Source organism: Empidonax traillii, unplaced genomic scaffold, assembly GCF_003031625.1.
Source record: "Empidonax traillii isolate 1590-97213 ecotype Southwest subspecies unplaced genomic scaffold, ASM303162v1 scaffold11:size2795301, whole genome shotgun sequence".
Lineage (NCBI taxonomy): Eukaryota > Metazoa > Chordata > Aves > Passeriformes > Tyrannidae > Empidonax > Empidonax traillii.
In genome coordinates, this window is record NW_020955204.1 from 1218148 (window position 1) to 1246029 (window position 27882).

Consider the following 27882-nt stretch of genomic DNA (forward strand, 5'->3'; position numbering starts at 1 on the left):
ACACAGAAGTGGAGGTTAAAAAGCAGACTTCCAACAGCATTTAATGAAGGGCTTGGTAATGATGCAAAGGACTTAGTGATGGGAGGGAGCAGAAACACAGAGCAGAGGCATCGCAAGAGGCAGAGTTAGCAGAGGGAAAAAACCCCGGGCGACACAGAGCACAGAAGCACAGATTAGGTATTGAGACCTTCCTAGTTCACGTTCACAGGAATTTTGTTAAATTCTGGCAGGAGAAATGTGGCATTTTGATATGGAGAGTCACCTACTATTTCTGGAATGTTACAAGGGAGAAGGGCTGTGAATATGCCCTCATGTGTGGGTTCAGAGGTAAAGGAAATGAATACACATTTCTTGAGAGACTGCAAAATTCAGCTCTTTTCTGCTTTTTCATCTAGCAGTGTGTCTTAACCTCATTCACTGTCCTCTTCACCCACCACCCTCCTGCCCTGATAAATTTACAAAAACATTTTTGAAGCATCACTTGCTTGGGAGCTGATTTCAAATGTATTATCTCACTGATTTTTTTAGTAGATTGGTATGGACCTCCAGATGCAGAATATCTGTAACCCAGATTATTGTTTCTCCTCACACTGACAAGATAAATTTGTCTATATTTCCCCAGTATTTTCCTGTAAATAGGGTTCTGACTCCCTCACCAGGGCAGTAGCTTGATGGCTCTTATGCCTGATTTTTGAGTATCAGAGGATTTTATGGTGTATGGAATAACAGAAATTATGAAGAAAGTGTAAATCCTATTCTCCAACCATTTACTCATTGTTTTATGTTAGGGTTTCTTTATGCATACAGACAAATCATATAAAAGGCTGAAAATATGCAGAAAAGGTCAAACCAAAACATTAGTTAAATGAAATGCAGATTGGAATATATTTTTAGTGCTTGAATAGTTTCCCTAAAAGGCTATACTGAAGGAAACATGTTTTACTGCTTGAATCATATGGTAGTATGAGGCATGCTTTTAACACATGCCGTTATCACATGGAAATAAGGAAAGGATTTCAAAACAAGCGATAATGTCTGCAGAAACTTCCTTTAACAGCTCCAGCAGTTAGCTGATAAAGACTCCAGCCTTGGCTACCCTTCCCAGCAAGGGGCTTAAACGAAAAGAGAGAAAGCTTGTTTGACCACCCACTTCTCAAACAACTTGCAAATTGTTTCAGCCAAGGGTAACAGATGTTTCTTTCTGTTTCCATAACCTTTTCCTGTCGAGCTCTTTCAGTGATACAGCATCTCAATTTGCAGGAAGATTTCCCTTGGCTGTGTAGCCTGATGACATTTATTTCCACCCGAGTGCTTCGTGGAGCGCTTCCATCTCTTTACATGCCATTTCAGTACTGTACCCAGCATCAGAATTCCATGAGTTTCATGCTGGTCCCTAAAGAAGTAGGATTTTTTTTTTCTCTTTTAAAGATGTATGCATACATGCTGTTACATTGTGTAAAACAAGCGGTGTAGTGGAGCCTTTGCATGGAACTTCAGATCCACTGCAGCTAAGAGCATCATAAATGATAAATGAGAAAACAAACATCTGATCCTAAACTATCCTTGTTTATAAAGATTTTCTTATAAAGAAGAAAATAGCACTTAACAGTTTCATTTGAGTTGTACAAGTGTGAGAGCACCACTAAGGCTTGCAACTCTGCTTCTTTTGCAAGCAGAATTTTCAGTTTTCTTTTGAATTGTACTTAACTACCTTACAAGAATGAACTTAAAAACGGCATAAGCTGAATAATTATGTATCGTTAATAACATATGACTGTTAACTTTGTGTTCAGTTGCTGAAGTCAAGCTCTCACTTCCCATTCATCCCTTCTCCTTTCTCTCAGCAGTTGCTGAGCAGTTATTTTCTCTCTATTAATCACTGAGGTGAGAAGTAAGACACTGGTATGCCCATGGTTCCCATGGTATTTGTGTGTTTTGTTAGAGTTTGTTTGTGGGGTTTTTTAATGACATGAGAGATTATAATTCTTACAGAAAAATAGTGTGCAGAAATTGTCTTAAATGCTGTAGACTTTTGTTGTGGTATGGCTGTACGTGAGGTAATGATTGGTAGTGATTTGGGAGATAGAAGGAAGGAATTCTGTGATTCTGTGAATTCCTTACAGTTTGTTTAGTTGGGGTTTTTTCTGTTCAGCAGTACATGTGTGATATTGAATGGTTGGAGAAAGGTCTTGGCAAATTGGAGAATTAGACCACGATCTGTTGCTAACAGAAGCTGAGAGGCTTGATGTAGCCACAACAAGAAAATTAAAGCTGCTTGTTCTTTATTGGTCACCCTGAGTAGGATGATGGCTTCCTGAACAGTGACATTTGCTTGCTCCAAAGTCTATATGCAAAGGCTATGATAAGAGACCTTATTTTTCACCAAGTACAGAGTTTTCCTCATCTGAGAGGTTCTGTATGAATCCTACTAGCCCAATTCTTGCTGGTTCTGGAAACTCACCATGCTACTGTATATCTGATTTTCCAGTTTCTTTCTGGGTGACATGAGCAGGGGATCTCTCTCCGGTGAACAGCAGCAGAGAAGCCTGAAATTACCAGTTTGCTTGGTGAGGTGCAAACAATTCAGATAAGAGAGCATGCATTTGAAAAGGACTGTAATGTCTTCTAGTTTGCCTGAGGGAAAATTGAATCCTCCCGTCAAAGAGAAATGCTCACTAGATGATGCATTTCTGTATTAATTGTTAGATGATCAGACAAAGAAATATAGGAAGATAAGATGTCAAGGAGCCATCCTGACTGTACTGGAGATGGAGGCTTTGGGCAGGGCATCTGTTCATTTTTTGCTTGTGTTCCTTGCAAATTAACTAATTTCCTTTTGAAGTCTGAAACTTGTGGCTGAAAAATTCCCTCTTCCATATGATGTTTGCATTGTTCACAATGTGAGTGGAGCCCTTGGGCACTGGACTCAGCTCCTATAAGGATGGTCATCTTTACTTAGCAGCTGAGGCCTGCTCAAATTCCCATAGCTGACAGGACTGTGGAACTCTGCATGCTAAGTATTGCCCCTTTTAAAAGGCAATTTGTAGTAGGAATGAACACGAATGGGAAATTACATTTCTTCTTATTTTATACATGTGCAGTAAAGAAAAATAATAGCTTTTTGAGGGTTCAACCTTCAGAGAGCATAGACCTCTTAGAGGCTTTCTCAGTTAACATTGAATGTTAAGGTCCCTTCAGTGCTTAGTGTATGCCGAACTACTCTTAGTAGCATTTTGTGCATCCATTCATGAAAATCATTTTGCCTCCTTCCTATTTACAGCTTGCTAGTACATTGAAGAACAGGCAAAATAAATCGTTGAAAATACCAGGTTGCTATGCATACTGTTTCTACAGCATTAGCCCAGTTTTAGTTAGCCTGGCCACTTCAAAGGCTGTGTCTTCATGGTAGCCTGGAATAGAGATTTGCTAGGACTTGTCAAATTCATATTAAATACATTTACTGTGATCAAAGGCAGTTCCCCAAACCAGGTTGCCTTATCCTTGGTTTATCAAATAGATTTGTTCTGTGTTTTGGACTTCCTGGAGCCTGGATTACAGCAAATCTGGAACTAGTACATGTAAAACTCTTCAGCTGTGATAGATCATTTCTGCAAGTGCAGGATAACCATAGTATGAGCTACAGTTACAAGTGGTTTCATAAAAAGGTAATTACTTTTCAAAGATACTCATGCTTAAAGATGCAAGTACTAATCTAGGGGGAATTTTATACCAGGGCCTAATCACTGCCTCAAACTGAGTCACAAATTAGCTAAGGGGATTCTCCAGCTTCCTCAAGCTTATCTGTAAGCATCTTAATATTTTTATCACTTACTATGAGAGAATCTGCCAGACACGAAAAACTTAAGAGTAAAGGATCTACTCTAGAAAGAATTTGAGTTCTAGTTTCTGTTAAATACATGGGAAAAAAATTCCCATAATAAAAAGACATTTCATGTTCTTAAAACTTGTACCCTAAAGTTTATGTGTAGCTCTACAGTATTAGCTCTTCTGAGTATTTGATAATAGTAGTCCAGAGTTACCCTGCTTTTCACTGAGGGAGTTCTGGAGTGATAGGGAAAGTGGGTTTGGACCCCTTATTTCTCTTTCAGTCTAAACTCAGACATTGGTTTGCATGATTTGATTCATAAATGAGCAATAGTTGACTGGTGAAGGTTCATTTCTCCATATGCCAAGATATGTTGGATCCTCCGAGGAGATTGAGACTGATGGATAAATATCTGTCACGTGTAGGTGGCCTATAAGAAAAGATTTGAGGTGGGTTTTTTTTAAGTCTTTGTTAAGACTTTTTTTTCCCCCACTCTTTAAACTCTTTTGTCATGTGCTGAGTGGGGGTGGATGGAGAAAGGGGTGGTGGGGAGAGAAGGGGGGGCTGCTGAAAGCATTTATCTTCATTTCTGCCATCACCCAGTGTTTATTACGCAGTGATAGACAGACGCAGGAAAACTGCCAATCAAACCTACATTCACTGCATTTCAATTGGCCTTTGCTTTGGATTTCAGCATTTTGAAATCTACATCATCTCTGCAGTAAAAGGTCATTCTGTTTGTGAGGATGACAAGCCCGAGACCCTTGGGTACCCACTACAGTCACTCGTGATCCCATCAAACAGTGGAAGACCCAGGAATCAGGAGTGTCAGGTGGTTGGTGGGAACAGCTGCTTGTAAGAGCTGATCTGTTGCTGCCCACATTTAAGAAGCTAAAGTGTGTTGTTTTCCTCCAGGTTACATACTCTGCAACTTGAGAAGCAACAGCACCTCCTGCTCTCATTCAGGCTGAAACCCTGACTGGGCAAAGCCAGCTGAGAATGGGTTTTCATGCTGCATGAAACTCTGTAGTGAGGATTTTAACTTTCTTAGATTTTCCACCCAAGGTCTCAAATCTTCCCTGTCAACCAAAGAGAACAACACAGCTTAGGATAGCATAGTTCTGTGCTGGGGGGGTGGGGTATTTTTCTTTTTTTCTTCATAAGTTGGTTGTCTGAAATGTTTGCATGCTTTTAATCATCTTTAGTGTAGGACAGTGTATGTGTGCATGTGGGAGACATCTGGTAGGATTTGTGATACAAAAGTTACTTCACTTCATTATATGTATATAGATATAGTTTAAAAATTGCACTGCTCAATTACATAATTAGTATAAGTAGAGATAATTACTTAATAAAAGCATTTGGATCATGGATTTGTGGTTAGTGTTAGGTACACTGGTTTCGAGCCTTTGAGAAATGGGTCAAATCCTTCTGAACATGCACCTTTCACTCTGTATTCCCTGTGTCCTAATCCCTTTGATAAATGTATCAGTTATCTGGAGCATTAGCATTAGTTGGTAGCCTTTGCTGACTCTCAAATTTGTGTGGGACTGTCCTGTAGGTGGGGCAGTACTGCTTTTTTCCATTGTTAGCTTCTACATTTATAATGTGACTGCCTTTGGAGGTGAAGAGGTTTAAATAAACGCTGTAACTAACCTGAAGGTTACAGGTAAAGGGTTGAGAAGATCAGAATCTTCACAGAAGAAAATGCAAAACTGCTTGTCAACTCCTTTTTTTTTTTATGATACTTGTAGCAGTAGGTGCAGCAGTTGTATGAGCTAGATGAACTTGCTCTTTGTGGAGCATAAGTGATGTTGTGAGGCTTCAGTGATGCAGAGGGAGGGCACAATTATTCTCCTAGGGTATGTTCTTCTCCAGTTTATATTTTATAAATATATACACTCAGTTTGTATAACCTACAAAGGGTATACTCATTGCAAAAGAGGTGATGTAACTTTGTAATAACTGTAATAAAATCAATATTCTGGACTTACGTTCCCAGAGTAGAATTCTGTTGCTTATCTTTGCCGATCGTTTTACTTGCCTGACTCAGTTGCTATCTTGTTGGTAATGTTAGTTACTGTTTCCCTGCAGCAAATCGCACTGCTTGTTTTCTGTTCTCCACGTGGGGGCTGGAGGCAAGATAGCAGAAGAGCAGCCCTTGAGTACCAAACCAGGGCTTGCCATGAGAAGACTTTTAAAGATGAAGCAACATAAAATTTGATTGTCCTTCCACTTCTGTTGCAAAGTGTAATTTCATTAATGTATTGAATCTGCTTTCTCCAGTGCATATTTTCTGTGCAGATGAGCCCTTTGTTTTGTTTAGAGAACAAGGCCTTGGGCATGTGTTAAAGCAATGGAAATGATTTTAAGTCTGCTCTCCAAGTGATATGTCTCCAAGCGTCTGACAGAGAGGCAGGTAGAGACTGAGCAGACACATGGTGGAGGTTGGTTGATTGCTGGAGGCCTGGCAGAGCTGAGTACATAGTGTAAAGCTGTGTGCTCAAGAAGTTCTTGGCATATTTCTGAGCTTTCTCTAGAACCAAAAATCAAGACTCAAGCAGCCTTCTTGCCCTCTTTATTTATCAGCATCAGTTTAGAATTTTCTTGCTTACTTTGCCCTGCCCATCTTGTTCTTTAAAGAGAAAATATTAAACCTGTTTTAGTGTGTTTGTGTTTTCAGGGCTTTTTTTTTGCACTTCTTTTTCTCTTTTTTTTTTTTTTTTTTTTTTTTTTTTTTTTTTTTTTTTTTTTTTTTTTTTTTTTTTTTTTTTTTTTTTTTTTTTTTTTTTTTTTTTTTTTTTTTTTTTTTTTTTTTTTTTTTTTTTTTTTTTTGGTGTGTGTTGTTTATTTGTTTGTTTGTTTGTTTTTGCAAGCCTGAGCATTCTTCTGGGATTTGATAAGAAAAGTGACTACCCAGCCACTCTGCACTCCCCATTTTCCTCCATACCAGTTTCAGTTACCAGCAGTCAGCAAGCTCCTAGGTCTCTGTAAAGGCATCTGGCAGAGTTGTCAGTGATGTCTCTTCCACGGTTGCTGCTGTGGCAGCAGGGTCCTGAGCCAGCCCTTCTCAGAGAGTGAAGGCACTGACTTTTTTGTGTGCTTACCACTGGAGACAGTGCAGAGAAGCTGAAATCCAGATGGCACAGACTCTAGAAGCCTTGCTTTTAATCCTTTGTGCTTGGGAATGATCTTGTTTTGCTCTCCCTTACCAAATTCTATTACCCTGAGTTTCTCTGGGTGCCAGCATGTTTGTGTAGTACAAGGGCTGCTGGTAGGAAAGCCCTTGAGACTGCAAATAGCATGAGATTTGGTACTATCATCCATTTGTCTTCCTAGGAATCACATTTAATGCATCCAAGGTTTCTCAAATGTATGTTCACTTGAGTTACCAGTGACCTGTTGCTTTCTGCCTGGAAAATTAGGTTCTTTGTGATGTTTCTGAGGTATTCTGCTCAGTCTTCTGCTTTGGCTATTGTCCAAATCTGTGGGTGGTTAGCAAGGGTCATGTCACTTGCCTAGAGTCAGAGCAGCCCTTGCCTGCTGTAGGTTGGACTACCTAGAGCAGCAAAGGGCCAGCTCATAGGTCTTTCTTGCTTGTAACAATTGTTGTTACAATTTTTTGTTACAACCCTTGCTGTGTGGCAAATACTGTAGGCAACCTGTATCTTCTGAGTGAAGTTTACGATAGTTGCAGTGATAATGTCCACAAATGTGTGTAATTTGCCAAGGCAACGCTTTTCATCAGTATGTATTCTGATCTGCCTTCATAGCTGTACTAAAAAATTTTGGGTCTGTGAAAATACAGCTTCACTAGTATTGATAGGTAAGAATGCATTTGCACCAAATGAATTGATTAGGATTTCTGCCTTGTGTGTCTGGGCAAGTCTTATCTCTTATCAACTTTATTTTCTTTCAGAAATGTGTTGCAGGGAGATGCTTTCCTATTAATTTCCTGTGTTCTGTGGCTTATTGGGAACATGTTACCATTTCTGTAAATAAGGTGTTTTAAGAATCTAGAGTTTTGAGGTTTGGATTTTGAAAGGTTTTCTGTGGTTTCGTCTCCCCAGCTTTTTTCTGGATAATCTTGTAGAGATCAAATTGCTAATTATTTCCCCCTTTTTCTGTAGGTGCTGTGATTGGGGATGGACAATCAGCTGTGGCCAGCAACATTGCCAACACCACCTACCGGCTCCAGTGGTGGGACTTCACTAAATTTGATCTGCCTGAAATCAGCAATGGTAAGCTGGAAACAACACCTGTACTTTCTTTTAAGTCTATACCAACCAGAGCTACCATAAGCTCTAGGATATTTCAAAGGCAGCTGTATTTTACAGGCCTTGGATTACTTGATTGTCATGTTGCATGTGGAACTGTAAAATGCTTAGCCTTTTGAGAAAGTTGACTAAAGACTTGCAGAACTGTTTCTGCTCTGTCTAGCTTGTGTATTCTTGCTATCAGCTAATCCATGTATAAATGGGGCACTTTTCTGTGAGCATTTTCATGAACATATACCATTCTCTTAGAATTCCGTTTACAGTCTCTTCATTCTCTTACTTAAAAAGCTTCTGGAGAAATACTGTCTTTATTCCTTTAAATTATAACCTGCTAATGAACTGGGTCTGATTTCTCTTAAGTTATTGACATTAGTATGGATTAAAGTGCTGCAGTATATTTTGGGAATCAGGACCCTAGTCTGTTGCTTACCACAGTGTTGCAAGCCCCAGGAAGTAGATGTACCTTCTAGCCATTTGCAAAAGCAGTTATTTGCCCTATTTCTCAAGTGAAAGTTGCTCCCGAGTCAGGAGTACAAGCAGTATTGCTGATCTTATTTATTTTCTTTTTCCCTTAGACCGTAGTTTAACATGTGTTCCATGGCATAAGCTAGCTCTCGCATTCGAAGAGACTTCCTTACACAGGCACAAGCATATTCAGTGGTTGTGGTCAGCTGATCAAAGAATGACATTTTCAGGGCTAAAACTAACTTGACTAGAAAGGCTATTTTTAATCCAAAATGGTATCCTGATATAGCTTGCTTACACAGCTGCAGAAATGTTTGTGGCAGCCTGAGATGAAGCTAGGAGGTAGATTTTCATGAATGTTTCTTTGTGATTTTTAGCTTAGGCCATCTCTGTGCATATGTGAAATTTATTGCTTGACTTCTCAGCAAAAGCAGATGAGATTCTGTTTTGAGGGACTGACTTTTTTAGAGAGAACAGGGATTCTGTTTTCAGAAAGACTTCTGCTTTCGCAGGTAGCCATTAAAATGAATTAAGAAAGTTCTCAGTTCCAGCCCTGCCTGTTCTGCCTTTCCAGAAATTACATATCTGACTACAGGGGTCTCTGTGGGGTAGTGTCCTGTTGCTGAAGGAAGTCACAAAAGGAGCACATGTGGTTGACACTGTAGTAGCAGAGATACAAAGAATTGAACTCAAAGATCAAAGAATGATTTGCTCTGGAATGGAGTTTTAGAAATCATCTTCTTCACCTCCCCTGCTGTGAGCAGGAACATCTTTCAATAGATCAGGTTAGTCAAAGCTCCATCCAGCCTGGCTGTCATGGTTTAACACTACGCAGCCACTTGTTCACTTCTTCCTGCCCCTCCAGGTTAGGGAGGACAATCAGAAAAAGGTACAATTAATGGTTTGAAATAAGAACAGTTTAATAATTGAAATAAAGTTAACAATAGCAATAGCAAAAATAGTAATGAAATGGGAGGGGGAGGGGAGAGAGAGAGGAAGAGGTGGCAGGGGAGAAGGGTGTAAGAATAAAACCCAAGAAAACTAAGGGATGAATAGGACAGTTACTCACCACCTGCTGACCACTGCCCATCCCATCCTCAAACAGCAAGTGGTCACTCTCGGCCAACTCCCTCAGATTATACACTAGGCCTGATGCTCTGTAGTGTGGAAGATCCCTTTGAGCAGTTCAAGTCACCTGTCCTGACTGTGTTCCCTCCCAGCTGCTTGTGGGGACCAGTGCTCAAGGCAAAGCTTTGCCACATGGCAGTACTTTCAGTGGTCCTGAAAGACTCTGGAACAGAATAAAGATGAAGTCAGAGGGGGAAGCAACTTAAATCCTTTGGAACTTCTCTGCAAGTTCTAAAGCAGTTGAAGAGTGCTCCAGCTACTCCAAGCTTATTTTTTGGCCTCATCTGGCTGCTGAGGAGGCAGCTGCTAATTAAAAAAAAAAAAAAAAAAAAGGCGTAAGATGTTTGTTTATAATTTATTGAATCCCGTAGAAATTAAGAACCATCTGCTGCTCAATGCATCAATATTTCAATCTTTTCCCTCTCCCCTACCAGGATGCTTTTATTCTGAAATAGCTTCCAATTAGCAGGGTATGGTTTCTGTTGTTGTCATACCTTTCTTGGAGGCCACACTTCCGCTACAAGTCCATCCCCAGCCTTTCCGACTCTCCACATTGTGCTACATAGTACTTATCTTGTCCATCTTGTCTTATTACCATTTTGAAATACTCAGTTTTACTTTGCTTCTTCTTTTTGTATGCCGAGCCCAATTCTGGCATTTCTAGACTAGTTAGTCTTATCTCCTTCTGCCAAGGTGGAGAAGTGTTGTACGAAGATGTAGCAGCTGTAGCTCATCCTAAACCAGGTATTTGCCAAGCCTGCCTAGCCACAGAACAAAAGCAAGCTGCAAGTTTGCCAAGAGGCATAAATTAGAGATACTGTGAAGTTAAATGTGTATTAGTGGAGAGATGGGTTGGAGGAATTTTTTCCTGATTCTTCACGATATTGGAAAGAAACCATTTGCCAAGTGAAGCATGTGACCTCAGTAGCTCCTTTTTTTCCCCGTTGTTTCCTGTAAATCTGAGGTGGCTCTGTGAGAGAATCTGCTTACACAGAGGGGGCTGTTGCACATCCTAGGACTGACTTGAGCTACAAGTGCTTTGGGAGTTCAGGCAGATGAAATGATGCAGCTGGACTTTGGGACTGTCTGCCAGCTCCACTCTCCATCAAAGAAATGACTCTGTGGCCAACCTTTATCTTTGAGCAGCTCTCCTTCCTGTTACAATTAAACAAAGAAAAGATAGCTTGGAAGTAGGATGTTTTCCTCTAAAGCGGACACATCTGAGTAAGTGACAGCAGTGTGATAAGTGCAGTCCTGTGATCTCAGTGTCTGGGCCCCAGCACTCCTGGGAGCCCTGGGCTCAGGATGTGGCTCTGCAGCAGCAACCTCACTGATGCTCAGTCCAGCAAGAATGCAAAAGCAGACCCCGGCGATCTTGGGAAAATGGCTTTGCAGGGACTTGTGGGATTTTAGTCTCTTCCTTGTCTTTCTCTTTTAATTGCAAAATGGAAAAAGATGGCTTCAGATTTTCTTCTCTGCTTTTGCCAGTTTTGCTTTTAATAGCTCTGAAATAAACATTACCCGGTCTTAAATTATAATTGTCAGTCATATCAGCATTAGGGTGGAGAAATAATTTGACAGCAGAGACAATGCTATCTCTGCATTTAATATTCTTCTAGTAAATGTTGCATACCCTTAGAATTCCTGCAGCTAAGTATTGAAAACAGTGTAGAATATAGCCTTTCCATTGGTAAAATATATGAAGGTTTTCTCACTTGTTTATATCTTTTGAATATAGATTTTCTCATCCTACTCACTTCTCATTATTTCAGTTTCTATTCACTGTGGCTGAACTGGTCTCCTTCTTCCATATTTAGTCATGCGTCAGGAACTTGTCCTATTCTAACACTGTCTGAGACTTGAAGAGTATGGTTTGATCAATACTTACTGATCCACAGTGGAATGCAAAATAACTTAATAGAGAGGGAAAAAAAACATGCTAAACAATTTTTAAACAGAAACAACTGTAAGGAAAGTGCTATCCACAACGGTGGCAAGGAGCAGATGGTGTGCCCAGCACAGCTTTCCTTTGGCAAAAAGTGCTGCAATTGCAGGCCTTCCCCAGCTTCAAGCGGAATTAATGCTGTAGGTATAAGCACTCCAAGTTGGCACAACAGCTTGACTAATTTTTTCTCTGATGTTTCTTTTGATGTGTTCTGTCAGCTCTGTGGCTGGACTAATGACAAAAGAAAACAAGGGTTGAAAGGGCAGCTGTGTTGTAAATGGTTTTCCAAAAATAGCAACTATTTTCCCCTAAAATAATCTCTATTGGCTTTATTTTCATAGATCAGGCCTCAGGTTCAAAGAAATCAAATAGCTTCTGGCTTTGTCAAATGCATGGGTATCTTATCTTTCCCATGTCTTGAAAACCTCTCAGATGCTGTTACTTAAAATGAAACCTTGCTGAGATCACCACCTCTCACATTTAGACTTTTTCTGCTGTCACAGCAGGCTCTCTTGGTTCTAAAGGTAAGTGCTACCTCAGTCTCTCATCCTTTGTAAATGAGGGAAGAGCAAAGAATCATAATGCCAGTGTGAATCAAATATTGAAAGACTGAAATAAATGGCACTTTCTTGTTAAGCACAACTTGCATCTGTGATATTTATGTTCCAGGCACTCATCAAGGGGAAAAGATGGTTCATTTGTGGCAGGAGAGCTCACAAAACGTTTTGCTAGGAGACATTCACCACATGTGTAACAAACTTTAAAGACAAGACGGTCTGCAGTCATGTTGGTCATCGTTGTGGACTGCTCACCAAAAAGCTCTGGGCTGTGCTGAAGGAGGGGCAGGTGGGGGGGGGTGGGGAAGAGAAAAAATCCTGTAAATAAAAAATGAGTGAACCTGTGTTATATGATAAATAGACTCTTGGTGACTGGTCATCAAGGTTCAACATTGTTTTACAAAGACATATAGTAAATGCTAGATGAGAAATAGGATTAGAGACCTGGAAAGGAAAAAATTAGCCGTAGAACTGCAGTGATATGTACAGGATATGGCAAGGTGCCCGAATCTGTAAATAGGAGATTTACAGGAGAAATACAAACTTTTCTTATCTTGCAAAAATGAAGATGTGGGATTCTTCTCTTAGGAATGTCCAAGTTTGCATGAGATAAAAAAAATAATCTTTAAAAGCTGAGAAGGGACATGGATTCTTATAGACTGTGATTTTTCAATAGTTACAGAAACAAGGAGGAAACATGGCCTGTGCATCTCTTTGAAAAGAACCAGGTGTTCATTGGTACAGAAGGGTCCCTGAGCTAAATGGGTCCTGTTTCTTACCTTTCTCTACACCTGTTGGAGTAAGTCCAGAGGAGGACCACAAAGATGATTAGAAGGCTGGAGCCTCTCTCCTGTGAAGACAGGCTGAGAGAATTGGCATTGTTCAGGCTGGAGAAGAAAAGACTCTGGAGAGCCTTTCAGTACTTAAAGGGAGCTTTGAAAAAAAAAATTGGAGAGATTTTTTACATGAGTAGGTAATGATAGGACAAGGGAGAATGGTTTTGAACTAAAAGAAGGGAGATTTAGGTTAGATGTTAAAAGGAAATTCTTTGCTTGGAGGGTGCTGAGACACTGAAGCAGGCTGCCAGAGAAGTTGTGGATGCCCCATCTCTGGAAGCATTAAAGGCCATGTGGGATGGGGCCCTGAACAACCTGATCTAGTGGAGGGTGTCCCTGCCCATGACAGAGGGTTTGGAACTAGATGGTCTTTGAGGTCCATTCCAACTGAAACCGTCCTATGATTAAATGAGACCCGTACCTTTGGTCTGAGGAAGCAAGTATAGTTTTGTTGCTTCGAATACTGAGGAGCAACTGACATTAGTAACATTAGTAACATTGTAGAGAAACTGTGGCTACCTCAGGGAACTGCGTCATGAGTCCTGAGGTGCAGGACAAATTTAGGCAGATGCAGAATGGGAATAAGAGAGAACAACAGTTCTTAGACCTCCAAAAAGGGACTGGACTATATTTTCTAATAATCAAAGTTTTTTGCAGGGTTGGTGGTGAGAGTGTTTTAATAGTTATATCTCTGGCAAATGCTCTGGCAAATGCTCTCCAAATGTAGTGTGTTGTTTCGCTTGTCTTCTTACTTGGCTCTCTTCTAAGTAGTTAACTCAGGTGTGATGGGGAGAGTCCCAATACTCCCCTTTTCAATGTGTTCCCATTCCCCTCCTCTCCCTGTCCCCCCCCCCTTTTTTTCCCCATGTCTTTAGATCACTGCTGATTAGAGTATTACTACAAAGGAGTCAAGAAAGGACACCCTTAGCCAAGTAGTCTATCTCTCTGCTGTCTTACACAAGCACATCCTATAGTTCCTACTATTCTGTCTTATAATTGGTTAAATTCTTTCACTATTGTTGAAAGACTATTCTAGAATCTTGCTATTCTGGTTGAAATCCAATTTCCAAACTCAATGACTTCTTTTACTCTCTTAACTGTCAGCATTATCTGTAAAGAGAAGTGATGTTTTTCTGACACTTTTTTTTCTGTTATTTTTTGTAAATACAATATACAATTCCCTTTCCTTACATGTTTGTTTGGGCGTTTTATGTATTTGTTTAAGCATAAAATAAATGTTTCATTTTTCCCAGTCATCTTCTTTGATGAACATGTTACCATTTAGGGTTTAATCTTTCTTGAACATGGCTGTCTCAAACTGTGCCCAGTATCCTGCATGTGGTCTTAGCACACGGTTTTGTATCAGCACTGATATTTCTGCTGAAAGTGCTCTCCCTGGTGCAGTTTAGGATTGGAATTAATAACTTTCAGTGTTATGCTGGGTGAATGGCTGTCTTTACTATGATTACTAGAGTTGATTCTCCCTTTTTTTTGACTGAGAAGTTCCCAGGTAAAACAGACATTTATAAATGTCAACACACTCTAGAATTCTTTCCTTTTACTTCTGTTATGTCTCTGTGTACTTCGGTTCACTGTTTGGTCTGATAATGCTCTGTTAATGAAATTACCCAACTTTATCAAGAGAATTCATCAGCCAGTTCCACTTTGTGCCTAGCCCATTGAAAAAGCTAATAAAAAGGACTGGTTTTGAAATGAGTCACTGAAGAACTCACCAGGAGTTCTAGTTTGACTGGGATTACAATAGTGCAACCTGTTGTCATGCATCCTTTAGCTAGTTCACAGCATATACTGCAGTTCTTGTCTTTATGCCCATCTTCTCTTGGGGTGACATGAGTACTTAAATGAAGCCTAGATCTCAAAAAAGGGCACATTTTAATTCTACTTTTTTTCTAAATTTAGGCAATATAGTCTTTAATCTTTATTTTCTTGTCTTTCTATTCAACAAGATTCAGACCAAGCACTCCAGAATTTTGTCATCTTTTGAACCATCTGTTCTTTAAGGGCCATGTGTATTTTAGATACTGGTATCGCAGCACTGATAGTGACTACCATTATTTACCTTTTTGTGTTCAACACTTTTCTGTTTATACTAGGCTGAAAATTACTGTTTTTAGCAGCTTTGAGACTGAAAAAATGGTTGAATAAATTTAGAGTACAGGTGTAGGTGGTTTGGTACAGAATGTAATTACATAGTCCACTTTTTATCCCCATCTTCTTTTTCATCAGAGTTTCTTAAATGGAACAGTAGAATTTGATACTCAACCACAAAGGAAAGCAGTTCCCAGGAAAAATGTCCAGAAGAATTAAGGATGATGTTCAGCAAGTGCTTTAAATCAGCAATGCTGGAAGACGAGGCAGTCCTGTCTGCTTCCCTCTCATGACTGTCTTTTCTTCTGCTGCAAACGTCTATGTGGCCATGTGGCGTACCGGGTTGGGAAACTCTTCTGGCTTAAAAGTGACATAGGCAACAGTCAGTAATTTTTCAGTCATAGTAGTTCTCTGGTGTAGCTTTATTCCACGCATGTGTTGGAAAGAAGGAGTAGAGTTTGCTCAATTATTGAGTAACAGCCTTAATTTGATTTAGAAGTTTGGACTTTCGGAAAAATGAACAAAGCATTCTTGGCACTGTTATTTTGTTAAACTAATAAGGAATCGAGACCAAGAAGTGCCTTCATAAACTCATTTGCAGTTTTAGGTGAGCATATCAAAGCCACTTTTTGGCTAGGCATAGTCTGATGGTTTAGAAGATAATTTCTGGACTTTAGAAATCAACAGTGGTCTGTATGATGCCATAGCTTCAAGCATGGGAGATGAGGTGTTCAGTCTTCTAGTGTGCAAACTTTCTGTATTGCAAATGTTTTTTGTTTTTTTAATATTTCTATCCTCTTGAGTTTGAAAATACTACAGTCTGAAATTTCCCCGTCCCCAAAATAGTGTATGCAGTATCAGCTTCAAACCTCCTGGAATAATCTGAGCTGTTTTAGTGAAAAACTAGAGTGCATTTAGGTTAGGCTGAGGGGGTGAACATAACTCCAGCCATGTCTTACCAGGGCACCACTGAACTATTGGTGAAAGTGATGCTAAAAGGCCTTGGAGCTTCATTATACTGGGAATGGCACACAGGCACAGTGAGATTCAGTAGCCCAAAAAGCTTGTAGTTTGCATATACGTGGTACAAAGGGTATGTACAAATTTGCATGAGGTCACCCAGCAGCACAACATCAGGGATTAAAGTAAGACTTCTTTTAAGTTTTGTGGATTGCTGCTCCCTACTGCCTGCTGAAGAGTTACTTCACTGATTTGTATGAGTGTCTCAAATACTGGAGTAATTAAATGGAGGACTGGCTGGAGAAGTCTCTGGCCTTTCTCACTGATTTTTTCCAAGATTGGTGTAAAAATCAGCTGTCAGAAATGAATGTCTGTATCTGCAGGGAAGAGTTTTTCACTCATCTCCTGTTTATTGGAGATGAGAAGAGCGGGAACTAGGCGCTCCACAAGAGAAGGGGAAATGAATTAAGGTGTACTGTTTCTAATGAGACCACTGCTGGAGTTTGTCAGTGTCATGATTCGAGACTTGTTTAAAACTGTGCTGTTCTTTGCAAAGGATAGCGTTATACTCAACAAAGGGAAGGGTTTGATAAAGTACAATTGCTACTATTTCTTGGCTGAAGGCTCCAGGAGGTAAATAGATTTAATTTCCTGGACTCATTGCAGTATCTTATCTCCGTTTTGGAGAAAATTTTACATTAATCAGTGTATTAACGTTTCATAAACTTTTGGAGGAAGCTAAATGTCTTGAGTGCCTTTAGCATGTACTGTCCGTTCTCCAACATTAGGTTTAGATCTTACTTTATTCTCTGTTCAACCTTAGTGTTTTAATCACTATTCCTTTCTTTTTTGTAGCCTCTGTGAATGTGCTTGTCCAAAACTGCAAAATTTACAACGATGCTAGCTGTGATATCTCTGCTGATGGGCAGCTGCTGGCAGCCTTCATTCCCAGCAGTCAAAGAGGCTTCCCTGATGAAGGAATACTGGCTGTATATTCCCTGGCACCCCACAACTTGGGCGAGATGCTTTACACAAAGCGATTTGGTAAGCGTGCAGCGAGAAGTCCGGGTGGGTGGGGGATGTAAGAAGTCACCTCAGAACTTCAGCCTTCAGTAAGAAAGGCAATAGCCATCAGTAGTTACAGCAGCAGGAAATATTTTATTGACCTTCTAACCAACTACAGACACAGTACTGCTGGGGAGAGACTTGTGGTATGGTCCCAACAAGTAAGGTGCTGGTAGGAGGAAGCTGCTAAGGGATAGGTTTTTTTATCCCTTAAAGGACTTCATTGTCTTAGTGGCAGAACACTGGCAGCAAGGAAATGTCTTGCAAAATTGGTAACTTGTGCAGCTCTCCTTATTCTTCTCTACCTCTTGTAAGAATTAGGTTAGTATGGCATGTGTTATGGGAATGCTGGAAGGGAGTGAAAAAGCTGTAAGGATGAAGCATGGGGAGGGGTATCAACCTGTGAGAGAAATAACCCCTCTTCTCTTCACAGGCCCTAATGCTATTTCTGTGAGCCTGTCTCCAATGGGCAGATATGTTATGGTGGGACTGGCTTCCCGACGTATCCTGTTGCACCCCTCCACAGAACACATGGTTGCTCAAGTCTTCAGGCTGCAACAGCCCCACGGTGGAGAAACCTCTATGAGGGTGAGTATACGTGTATCGTATTCTGTGTGTTTTCATCAGTGGTTTTGTGTCCCTTTGGCTCCAGCCTAGTAGTTGTTATGATAACAGGGGTAGCCTGCTCCAGACCCACTGAATAATAAACATGTGAAGGGATTTATTACAGAGGTATGCAAACAAATTTATTACAGAGGTATGGCAGAAGAACGTAAATACAACAGGATTGTGAAACGTCTTGTTTCAAATATGATGACAAACAATTCCGTGTTGTGGAATACATTCCTAGGTCTAGGTATCATTCAGAGTACCTAGTAAGTCTTTTGTATTTTTTGGGGTAATATGCATCTTGTGTGTGGTACTACAGTTGGCTTTGCTGAGACAGCTTATCAGCTGAGGCTTCAGGATCATTTTCTATCACTCCTAAAAGCACTTAACCACTAGGAGAGCAGCCACTAGCAGTTTAAGGAAGGGTAGGAGCCAAGCTTCATATCATACTTGCGAAGTGAAGGTGAGGCTTACCAGACTTTTCCTGAGCTTTTGTTTCTATGTGTATGTAGGCATATTTTGGCAATGGAATTATCTTTCTGTACTTCTGCTTTGTGGGACAGCTGAACCATGGCCTACTCAGACTCATTTAGTACTTGAGGGAAAACCTTCATCTTTTTGCTATCTGTCAGATAGCGTTAAGAGAACATGTGTGGTTTGCTTTGTTCAACAGTGAAGCACAACAGCTCTTCAGTTATAGTTTAAAGTAGTAAAAGCCATGCCTGGTTGATAGCACACAGAGAGTTGAAAAATCAGAAGTAATTTCTAGGCTGAAATTCGGGTTGGATTTGAGTTCTAGGCCATGGATTCAGGTGACTTGTTGCAGGAGATGAAAAATAAATCTTCAAGCCTTTTCACTTTGGGGGATAACTTGGTCATAGTGGAATTCATCCCACAAAAAAGCTTTTTCTTCTCTCTCTGTCTCTTTTTTTCCCTTTTAATTTTTTTTTTAAAGGCCTCCCTGGTTATTATTACTTTTGGCAGAACTTTCCCAGTGTAAAAGGGTTGCAGTGAGCCATTTGTCTAGTGACCTTACACTGGGGAGAGACTTCTGTCTGGGAGAAATCCCTTGATTCACCTTCAAATGCTGTAGTTGCTCTCCAGACAACTCATGATTCAGAGAGGGTCACCTCAGCTGTATCATTATGAGAGCTGTTTTATCAGCTGATATAAAATTCTTGTTTATTTTCATCATCTGCTCCATATTATAAGACAAGGAAAGATCAATGATTAAGGTATTCTTTGGTGCACCAGTCAGCACTTTTTCAGACCTGTTTCTGAGCTACCATTCTGGTATGAGCCTCTTTAAGAGGCAGAAATTAACAGGCCTTTAGGAAAAAAAAAAACACATTTTTTTTAACAGGTACAGTTGGTGAAAGCTGTGTGGATATAAGATCACTAAGTACATGGATTCAGCATCCTCCTAGATCCTTTTAAAAATAAAGTTTTCCCTAATACTTTCAGTTATTTTAAGATCCCAGTGGAATGCATTTTTTTTTCTACCAGAAACTGGAGTATCCCTTCTCACAGTCTTTTTACCATATTGTGGTAAGTTAAGATGGAGAAGTCCTATTAGCAAAAAATCTCTCATCTGTCCTTTACATTTGCTCTAAACTCCAGTTGCTATGGCTTCTAGTCCTTCCTTTTGGAGACATTTTTCTGTAGCCAGATAAATCAGTAAGCTTCTGTTTTAATGTTTCATCTATATTTCTTCATCTCTGTCTTCAAATGCTTGTACCCTTGCTGTTAGTCACCATTTAGTGAAGTAATGCTTTGTATTCCCTTAATTTTCTCTTGTAATTTGATCTTCCAGCTTTCATTTTTTTTTCCTTTTGAATTCTCTCCAAAAAAACCCTTCTTTCCACCCCCCCCTCCATTCTGGAATGCATTTAAATGTACGTAATGTGATAAGCATACTTTTACCAGAAGCCCTCAGAGGGTATTTTTTTCTGTTTCTTTTGGACAACAGCCTTACTTATGCAGTCAGAAAACAACAGGGCTTTTTTCAGGTTTGGGAATTTTTTTTGGTTGTTTTGGTGCATTGAAAATTTTGTATAATTTTTTCCCACTCTTGCTTTTCAGACTTGCTCCACATCACTGCACTTCTGTCTTTCTCATCTGCTGTAGTTCTGGATTTTTTTTTTCTCCAGATGGATTGCATGTATTCTAAAGGTTGCTTTTTTCATCTTTCTTGCACATGTATTTATAGCTTCCAAAAAAACTTTCTCCCACGTTTTTAAATCTATTCAGTCTAGCAAGATTTGCTAACTAATTTGCTGTTTTCCCCTTTCCCACATCATGTTTAAAGATGTTAAAAATGTCTCATTTCTGACTGCTTTGGACTTTGAGCTTTATGCATATGTGAGAAGGTCACAGCTAGATAAGTTTAGATTAATTTAGTTAAAGAGCCTTTCTGTTGGATGTTGTTGAGTATCATTTCAACATTTTGGTGTGCTGGTGGTTGTCTTTGTGCTTGGTCCTGCAGGACCAAGCCTGGAAAACATAGAACTGTTAATCTTGTAAATATTACTCCTTCATCTAGTTGTAAAAATTAGTGCATCAACTACAGGTATTTCTTCTGTCTTGAGTTTTGCAATAATACTGCTTCATAAGTTTGTAATAGTTTTCAAGGCATGCAAAATGAAATGAGATTTTTAAGTAGGAAACCTTACTATGTTCTCAGAACACTGTTTTTACAGTGGCTGACATATTCATATTCAGTTGAGTAAAAACCTGTTTGTAGCTTTTCAGTAGAAAAAGGTTTAGGGAACCTGGTAAAACTGTATTCTTCAATCTCTAATTTAATATGCACATTAGAGAAAATCACAAAGCATTTTTGTTGCCTCTGTGCCAACAGCTTGTAATACAAAGCATTTGTTACTCAATTCTTAATTAAAAACAATTCAGAGCTGTGTTTGAAGCAGTATTTTTGTGGATATTTTAATTATATATTACTCCAAAAGTCCCAAAAGAAATGCTGCATCACATTCTATGAAAATTCTTTTAAGTTGTTTGATAGTTGTTCCTTGCCTTGCTGCCTGCCTTGCTTCCTGCCTCCCTCCCTCCTTCCCAATTTGCTGGGAGAGTAGAGCTGGCAGTGTGGCCTCTGTCATTGCAAAAGTGTGACAACCTGCTGGATGAAATACGATGATTATTTCTGCTTCAAATTAGCTCTTCCTCCACATCCTTGACTAGCAGTCAGTGGAATGCAGGTTTCTGTTCCTCAGAGAGTTTCTTCCATCTTGCTATTGAAATAGATGTTTTGAAGATGCAGCTTTTTTTACATGAAGCTCTAATACATTTAATTGTGCTAGAATCCGTTGACTGTTGGTGTAGGTTTTGGAGAGAAACATTCTCTCTGAGAACTACAGCACTTTTGGATTGTACCAAGGAGCATGTTGGTCATACAAGTGTGTGTTTTCTGTATACATCTTGCTCCTAGTATTTCAGGCATCGGGTAGGATTCTACAGGTCAGGACTGTCCTGGGTTGACAGTTATGAGTTGTGCTCAGAAACAGAATACTGTTCTGTCATCAAATACTGTAGTTGCGAGCTAGAGGTTCGTGCTCCTTCGGTTTGCTCCCTTCAAATTGACCTGCTTAGCATTTCAGGTGGAACCCTTGCATTGCTTAAGAACGATTTTCGAACTTCAGTCTGAAAAACAAAAACTCTAGTAGTGCTGGCTTTTAACAAAAGTGGTATGCACAAGCTTCATTTTTTTTTGTTGTTGCTCATGTTTTGTGTTTTTGCAAACCTAGCTAACATTTTTGAAATTTATCTGTAGCTGGACAGTACAGAGAAGGAATTGCTTTTAGCAGATCTCTAGCTTGGGGGTGGTACAGGTAGCAGTGGTATTGGGAATTGTCTGCCTTTTGAGTTTCAGAGATGGGAAGCTTGGAGACAGGACTCCAAATACCGAGTAAGGATAGGTTTTGTAGCCTATTTTGAAAGCATGAGTGGAGCTTGTCTCTAAATAAAGAGTGTTTTTAAGCTGCTTGAGTCTAGGGTAATTTCTGAATTCCATATGTTTTCAAGCATATACAGAGGTTAAGGAACTTAAAAGAACATGAAATTAGAATCTCATTTGGAGCTGAAGGTCCTTAGAAACATTAAAGTGTAAGGATCATATTGCCCTGGATCTGTTAGCAGTGGATATTAGTGAGAAAGGCAACCAGAAGGTAGTTTTATTTCTGGCTTTCACAAATTCTGATGCCCTTGCAATGTTTAATGTTTTTCATTTTACCCAGAGGAAGCTAACTCTGAAATATCAGAAAAGCATGATTACTGTAATCCAAATTAAAATAAAACTTGGAAAGGAACTTTTAAGTTGAAGATACAAAAAGTGAAGTAGGCGATAGAGAAATTTGATTGACATGAAGCTGAAGAGCAAATCACACAATTTGTGAGGATAAGGTGACTTAACCAAGCCCCATCTCAGATACTGCATTGTGCTTTCAATGTGGAAGAAAATTCAGGCTGTGGAGATCCAGAATTAGCTTTTGACAAGACTGCTGCTATTTTGGAAACATCCCATTTAAGTGGTGGGTCAGTAGCCTGAATGGAACAGAATATGTGTACATTTCCATTGTAAACAGATGGAGAATTCCAAATACCACAGGAAGAAAGGCCCGAAGCAGAAAGACTCACAGAGTTTTAGCACAAAGCCAAGCTTTTTATAAGTTTATTAACTCTTAATGGAAACAATGCACAAACTATGTGAGAAGTTATACAATTTTACTGAGTGCTGTTGCATTCTGAGCTTCATGCAAGTGTCAGCAAAATGTATCCAATGTGGTCTGCAAAGGTCACTCATTGACTCTCTGGGTGAACTATGCATGCTCCTGCAGCCATAAGCAAAGGGGCTTTAAGCTTGAAAGCCAGTGGCCCCACACATTTGCTTCACTGGCACACCCCCTTGTAATGTGAAAGGAAAACTGGTTAGGACAATATGGGGAGATGGCTTACTGCAACGTGTTACCTCCAGTGGAAAAGTTCATATGAACCAGCAGACTTTTGAAAACAAGAGTAGTTTGCAAGAAAGTAAGTATATTGAAAGAAGCATGTGTTGGTGCGTCCCTTGGGTCTCCTTTTAAGAGAAATTTGACATCTTCAGGTCAACAGGGTTGAGCCCCTGATGACTCCGAGTAGAACCGTAAAAATATATCCAATTACTGCCAAAAGAAATTTTTCACTGTTGGCAGAAGTTGAACCGGGTCGATGTTTTTTCAGACTGCCAAAAGGCAAAGCAAAGTCACAGGCTGCATGTACTTACTTGATGATTCTAGGAAGAGGACATGGGGACAGAACCCTTTTCTAACTGATACGGGAAATCCCTCCTTTTAATACAAAAATCATCACTTGTCTGGTTGAGACCAAATAGTGTATATTCTCTGTGTATCTGTCAGGTATCTTTAGAAAAACAGATCATATTCAAAACGCGTGTTGGTAAGCACTGCTAATGTAGGGTGCCATAAGAAAGAGCTCTATTCAGCATCACTGTAAAATGCAGCACCACCTCAGGGGTGCAGTTGGCACAAAGATTTTCACAGATGTGCACATTCGAGTGTGGATGCAGGAGTAGTACATTGTAAGAGTTAGTTAAATTGCTGTCTTGACCCAGTCAGCTGTGTCTGCATGAAGCCTGCTAAGACAGAACTTACAAGAAACTGTAAAAACTTAAAACTCATCAGGATTCCTTCATAAAATATTATGTTAATATCTCATGAGGTGGTTAAACATGGGAACAATGTCAGTTTTAGCAAGCTGGTGTGAAGAAAAGGCAAATGACATTCCTTCAGGATGTTTTTACTTCGTGGGATGTGAAACTGAGAGCCAAGACGTTTTGTTTAATATGAGGTCCAGTATTTGGAGAGCAGAGCTCTTGCAGTTCAGGTGAGGCCTTGAGCCCATTTTCCCCATAGTAGCTACTGTTAACTTTGGTGCAGTGGGGTACTTATATCTAGTTCTAACTAGATATAAGAAATAATGGCCAGGATAGTTCCACATCTGAGATTATTTAGTCATCTTGCCCAAGGAAGTTAGGGGGAAGGGAGCCAAAGTGAATTACTACCGATTTGCATTAAACTGTCCATGGGTGGAGAAAAGGTTTGCAATTTCATGAAGACTTTTTTCAGTACTTCTTCTACCATCTTCCTCGAATTAAATTTAAACCAACTCTTTCTTCCAGTGTTTATTCCTTACAGACATGTAGACAGCTGGATGACAGCCTCTTTTCACCTAGATGAGGGTGCATGTAGCTCTGTCGTCAACATATTGCTGACATTTGATCTCGTGTGCCATTCTATTGAGGCTCAGCAGACGGAGAACAGAGTGTAATGGCAGCTGTGCTCAAATCCTTTGCTCTTGTCTTTAGATTTTTAACATATTGTAGATGTTGCTGTTACAGTCTCAGCATGACATTTAGTGAGGAATTCACGGATACTGCTTTTGGTTTGCAGTCTGAGTTAAGGACAAAAATTAAGAAGTCTGTCATTCATTTTGCCAGAGAAGTGACCATATCATTATTAGATTGATCCAGCATTCAGAGCTGTCGGTGATTTTTGCGAGAGATAGCAGTAGCTGGGGGCACAGTCCTGTTTGCACAGTTCAGTTCACTTGTGCATCTGCACTGAATATGTATGTGTATACACACACACACACACATCTGTCTTCTGTCACTCCAGCACCTCCAAACAGGCATTCCTGTTTCTCTCCTTTCCTCTGTTCCAACCACACACATGTGCAAATGAAAGGATAATTGTTTTGTTTAGCAATGCCTTGCTTACTCAGCCCTAGGGTTCAGATCTGGGTTTGGACCAGTCCCCTAAAGGGTTTTATGGAGCTATTACCCTGGTTTTGCAGCCTTTGGGGGACAGTAAAATAATGAGCTACTTCACTTGCAAGTGTGTTATTTTCCTGAATGAGAGCTTTGTTACTTGAGATGATCCATTTCTTTGTAAGACCTCGTTCTTTTTAATGTTTTTAAGATTCCCACTAGTTATTTTTAAATGTAGTAGTTGCATGGAAGGCTTGTGAAATAAAGTACCAGCTGATAATGCGAAGAGCTCGCGTGAAGAAAAAAAGGATTAGGTGTGCTTCAGTGAGACTTCTCTGACTTTGAAATACCAGCAATAAATTAGGTGATCAGGTATGATCAGGAAGAAACAACAACGTTTCACCTTTGCAGAAAGTTTCTCAGTCCATCCAATAGAAATTTCTGGTGCTGACCTGTTTTAGGAATTGTATCAACTATACACAGTTAAGGTTTGCTTAATTTTCAGTTGTTGCTGAAAATTAAAAGTTAGTTCCCATTTAATTCACTGTGGCTCAGAAAGCAAAGCTAGAATTTGCTGCACTCACAAGAGGTGCAGAGAAAGGCAGAAAGAGGTTTTTTGTATTGGTGAAGACTGAAAAAAATTTTTTATGTATAATCCTATTGCATCTGGGGAAGATAAATGGAGTTGAAAGAAATTTTATTTGTGCTGAGCATTGGATGATAAAATCCATTTGAGGATAAGACTGACAAATCCAAAAAGATAAGTGCATTATTTTTCAGTTCTTCCATTTTAACAGAGAAGATCTAATGGAAGGACGTGTATGTTGTTAGCAGAAATCAGCTGTGGGGGAGGGGTTGAGCAGCACAGACCAACCTGCCTAATAAGAGGAGATGGTAGCAAAAAAAGAAAATCTTTTCTCCTGTCTGATCATGGGAAATGCATGACTTTTTCATTGTATCTGCATATAGAGGCAGAAGGAGACTCCTTGCAAACAAAGGGGAGACTTGCTGTGTTTCAGAATTATGGTATACGTTGTCTTATGAATAAATGTATTGAGCCATCAATGTAATCCTGAGGAGTTTTTGTTTTGCTTTGCATTCAAGACCCTCTGCTTTAAACAAGCTAGACTTGAAATTTGCTGTAGAGGTTGTTTGTGGCAGTGCAAGTCTTAAGCCTGAATTTCATCAGCTTTTGTGAAATTTGTTAATAGAAGGCAAAATAAAGAATGTAATCTAAGGGAAAAAAGTGTACTGTTATTTATTAAGGAGATCAGGTTAGAATATTTGTTTTTTATTATACTTCTGGGCCTTAAAAAGCCACAGACTTTTCTGAGTTAGTTGGAGACATAACAGAAGTCAGTGATGGAGGTGGCTTCCTGGCAGCTAAGCAAAAGACGTCATATATTCAGTGGAGTGGTGGATGCTTTATAGAAACTTACCTGATATTCTGGTGTCAGAGGTGAACTAGTTAACACATTGACATTAAAAAAAAAGTGCACCAGGTAAGGTATTTCAGTGGCAACACACTGGGAGGAGGCAAATTTAAAAAAAAAAAAAAAAATTAATTGATTTAAATTCTGTTCAGTCTTGATAAGGTGCTTGCTATCAAAAACAGTGAAGTCAAACTTGCTTTGCTTATGCCTTCATGCTGTTACTGCATCTTATCTGCTGCTCTGGCAAATGCAACTGCAGTTCATAGTTTTCTGTTATCGTGCTCTTTGAGTAGTTTCAAACCGTGCCTAGACCTTGCTTGGAGATGTACTTTAGTGAACTTAATACAGTGTTGCAGATTGACCACGCTTTTAGGGCTGCATCTGTGGCATATTTCACGTAACTTAGTTTGCTAAAGCATGAGGTACCTATGTTGGCCAGAGTCTCAGATATAGCTGCAGTCATATTGGCAAAGCTGTGCAGCCTCTACAATTACTGTGGTGGTATAACCGGTATCCGTATGAAGAGCACTTCGTTTACCAGCATAAACTTTGCATCTGTGTAGGTGTGAAGTACAGATGTTAGCTGCCACTACAGCTGTATCCATCCATCAGTGATCATTGCTCCTTTCTGAAGATCTTTTTCTGCAACTCAGGTCAGAGTAGCTATGAAACTGTGTATTTTACCAGTCCTCACAGTAAGAGGTTTCTATTGGGTTTAACAGGTTAGATATTTCTTTTCCTGTGTGTTTTCATGGTCTGTCAGCCTCTGGTGACAGTGTTGATTCACTTGAAATTAATAATTACATTTTAGGCTGGTGATTTATAAACCCACCTTATCTGCTCCAGCCTTTCCTCTCCCTTTACCTGCTGTCAGGATGGAGCTCCATGGATGACAAGCTGTCCCCACGTAAATGAGACAACAGCTGCACCCCCTCCCCAAGCAGTCTTTATCAAGGCTGATATAACAGCCAACTTACTGCTTGGGCTAAGCAAAGGTAATGGCTTGAAATTTATTGGCATCTTGAAAGGCGATGCCTCTAGTTGAGAGCAGAAGTGTTTCTATTGAATTTTAAAAGATAAAAAGCGAGAGTTCCTGCTGAGTTTTCCTGCCTGCTTGTGCCAGAATTTTCTCTTCTCCTCCAGCTTCAAAACATGTTTTTTTCTTTTTAGAGTGTCAAAGACAAGTAAGGTCCCGCTCTGCCAAACAAGTAGTGTTCAGCACTCCCCTGCTTTTCATTGCTCTCTTAGAGGTGGGAAGGCCTTGAGCAAAGAGGCAGCTGTGCAGATGATGTGATGCCTCCGCTTTGGCCAGGCACGGTGCTGCTTGGATCAGACGAGCGGTGCAGCAACTGTTGCCAACTGGCAGCAGTAGCGCATGCTTGGGGTAGCCTGCTGCTACTGTGATGACTGACAGGATCCTGGCCATTACCCTGTCCAGCTTTTTAATGTTGCCACTTCTTAGAAATGGAGGGGAGAGGTGGAATTTGAATAGTGTCATTAAATTGCAGCAGCTTTGGGACAGAGTGGCAGGGGAAAACAGAAGCAATAGGTCAATAACTAGGACTTAGCAGAGGCTTTTAGCAAAAAGTTTTCTTACCCCTCCAGGGTAGGTATAAATTTACTGTCTAGCTCTGTGCTTATGTGTTGTGCTCTGGGCCCCTTCTTCCCACATAAGTACACAGCAGCTTGACAGCAAGGAAGAGATCTTCGGGAAAGATACCTTGAGGCTGTTGATTGTCATGCAGCCTCGCCTGGCACTCTGCCATAAGTAAATACCTAAGTTGGTGGCTGTGACAGGTGAGACAGTACTGATGTGACAGCACTGACAAGTTGGAGGGGAAGCAGCAGCAGTGGGCCTGAGGTGACCTTTGCACTCCACATGTAGCTTGTTTGCTGA

At 40.0% G+C, this 27882-nt stretch overlaps 1 protein-coding gene across 3 annotated transcripts in view; it reads left to right on the top strand.

The window, feature by feature from the left end:
* AMBRA1 (autophagy and beclin 1 regulator 1) overlaps positions 1-27882 on the top strand; it is a 121394-nt gene that overhangs the window by 59865 nt on the left and 33647 nt on the right. For all 3 annotated transcript variants that reach the window (XM_027887067.1, XM_027887076.1, XM_027887082.1), the window contains 3 exons: positions 7957-8067; positions 16959-17147; positions 17602-17756. In XM_027887067.1, the coding sequence (XP_027742868.1) occupies positions 7957-8067; positions 16959-17147; positions 17602-17756 (455 nt within the window). The remainder of the gene's footprint in view (positions 1-7956; positions 8068-16958; positions 17148-17601; positions 17757-27882) is intronic.